Genomic DNA, 1,582 nt, shown 5'->3' with positions numbered 1-1,582 from the left:
AGTGGGCAGCAGCAGCTGAGGCCTGGCCATTATTGCTGTTGAAGGGCACGGGCAGATAGGCCCAGGGGAGGTGGCGGGGAGCTGGGACACAATGAACTGAGCCTGGGACACAGCTCCACAAGGGCCGAGGGTGGCAGGGGGATGCTGTGGCACAGGTTGGGCTCAGCCCTGGTGGGCAGAGCCACCCCTGCCCCAGCCAGCCCACCTTGAGCCATGGCAACCCAGGGACCCCTCACACACTGCCCACCCTGGAGAACTCAGAGGACCCCAAGCAGCAGCCCTGTACCCAGAGTGGGAGACACTGCTGCCTGTACAGGGCCAGGAAGTGTCAAGGACCCCACTGCCACCAAACACCCCGGCACGGGGCACAGGATGGACACAGGGCCAGGAGAGATGGTGCAAGACTGGGATGGTGCTGTGCTGGGGATGGTGCCTGCAGGGCCATGCCTGGCTGCCCAGACTGGGGCTGAGAGACGGTGCCAGTGGGTGGGGGGCCCCGGCTGCTGCAGTGCAGGAAGGGGACAGGGGCAGAGTCCAGGGCCCCTCAGCCTCACCTGCCCCAGCCCTGCGGTGCTGGGCAGGGAGGAGGGAGGGGCAGGAGGGCTCATCAAAGGGCACTTTGGTCTCTGATGAAGGCAGTCCTCTCGCTGTGGGCCTCATAATCCTCACCGTCCGACTCGGAGGGACCCTCCTCCTGCCAGATGTCAGAGGGGAGCCCCTTGTAGGAGATGATCCCGCTGTCCAGGGCATACACCTTCACACCCCGCAGGCTGAAGCCTGAGCGTGCTTGCAGCACCAAGAAGATGGTGACAAAGATGATGACGATGAGGATGCAGCTGAGGCTGGCGATAAGGACAGGCAAGTTGACTGGAGGGGGGGCCTCAGCTGGTCCCTCGCCATCTGCCAGGGCAGGGGACGCACGGCTGCTCTGTGTCTGGTGAGAGCAGGAGAGGTCCAGGCTGCTGAAGTGGGAGTGCGCAGGACAGGTGAGGCACTGGTTGGGGCCAGGTCCCGCACAGGTGGCACAGGAGGGGTGGCAGGGCAGGCAGAGGTGGGGCGCAATGGGCTCCACGCTGTTCTCCAGGTTGTAGTGCGTGCTCTGGACACCAGGCGCAAAGCCAGGAGGGCAGCGCTTCAGGCAGCTCTTCTGATGCAGGTAGTACCCCTCCTCGCAGACTGTGAGACAGACAGGGTCAGCATGGGCTGGAAGCTGCCTGTGCCCCTATTCCCTCCCTGCCATCCCCACACTCACCAACACAGGTCTGGCTGGGGGTCAGGGTCTTGCAGCCGCTGCTCTCCAGCTGGTTGGAGAGGCTGGGGGAGTCGGTGGCCGTCCCATACAGCACAAGCGTGAACTTCGTAAGCGTGCCTGCAACAATGCAGGGTGAAGACTTCAGAGGTGCCCACAAGACCACCCATGCTCAGGACAGGCACAGGGAGGGGGGCTCACGCTGGTCCCCCATCCTGGCTGCCAGGGGACAGCAGGGCTGTGCCCACCACCTGGGAGAGTGCCTGTTGTGGGGCCATGCACAGGGGCAGGGGGTCAGGTGAGCTGGAATGGAGTCTCCTGCTGCCTGGATTC

At 64.5% G+C, this 1,582-nt stretch overlaps 1 protein-coding gene across 2 annotated transcripts in view; it reads right to left on the bottom strand.

Annotated features, from left to right (window-relative positions):
• Positions 1-6: 6 nt before the first annotated feature.
• FURIN (furin, paired basic amino acid cleaving enzyme) overlaps positions 7-1,582 on the bottom strand; it is an 18,234-nt gene continuing 16,658 nt past the window's right edge. For both annotated transcript variants that reach the window (XM_008637270.2, XM_017738208.1), the window contains exons 15-16: positions 1,253-1,369; positions 7-1,176 (exon numbers count right to left, since the gene is read on the bottom strand). In XM_008637270.2, the coding sequence (XP_008635492.1) occupies positions 608-1,176; positions 1,253-1,369 (686 nt within the window). In that variant the 3' untranslated portion in view covers positions 7-607. The remainder of the gene's footprint in view (positions 1,177-1,252; positions 1,370-1,582) is intronic.

This window comes from Corvus brachyrhynchos, unplaced genomic scaffold, assembly GCF_000691975.1.
Source record: "Corvus brachyrhynchos isolate BGI_N302 unplaced genomic scaffold, ASM69197v1 scaffold200, whole genome shotgun sequence".
NCBI lineage: Eukaryota > Metazoa > Chordata > Aves > Passeriformes > Corvidae > Corvus > Corvus brachyrhynchos.
This window is presented reverse-complemented; position numbering and strand designations above follow the sequence as displayed.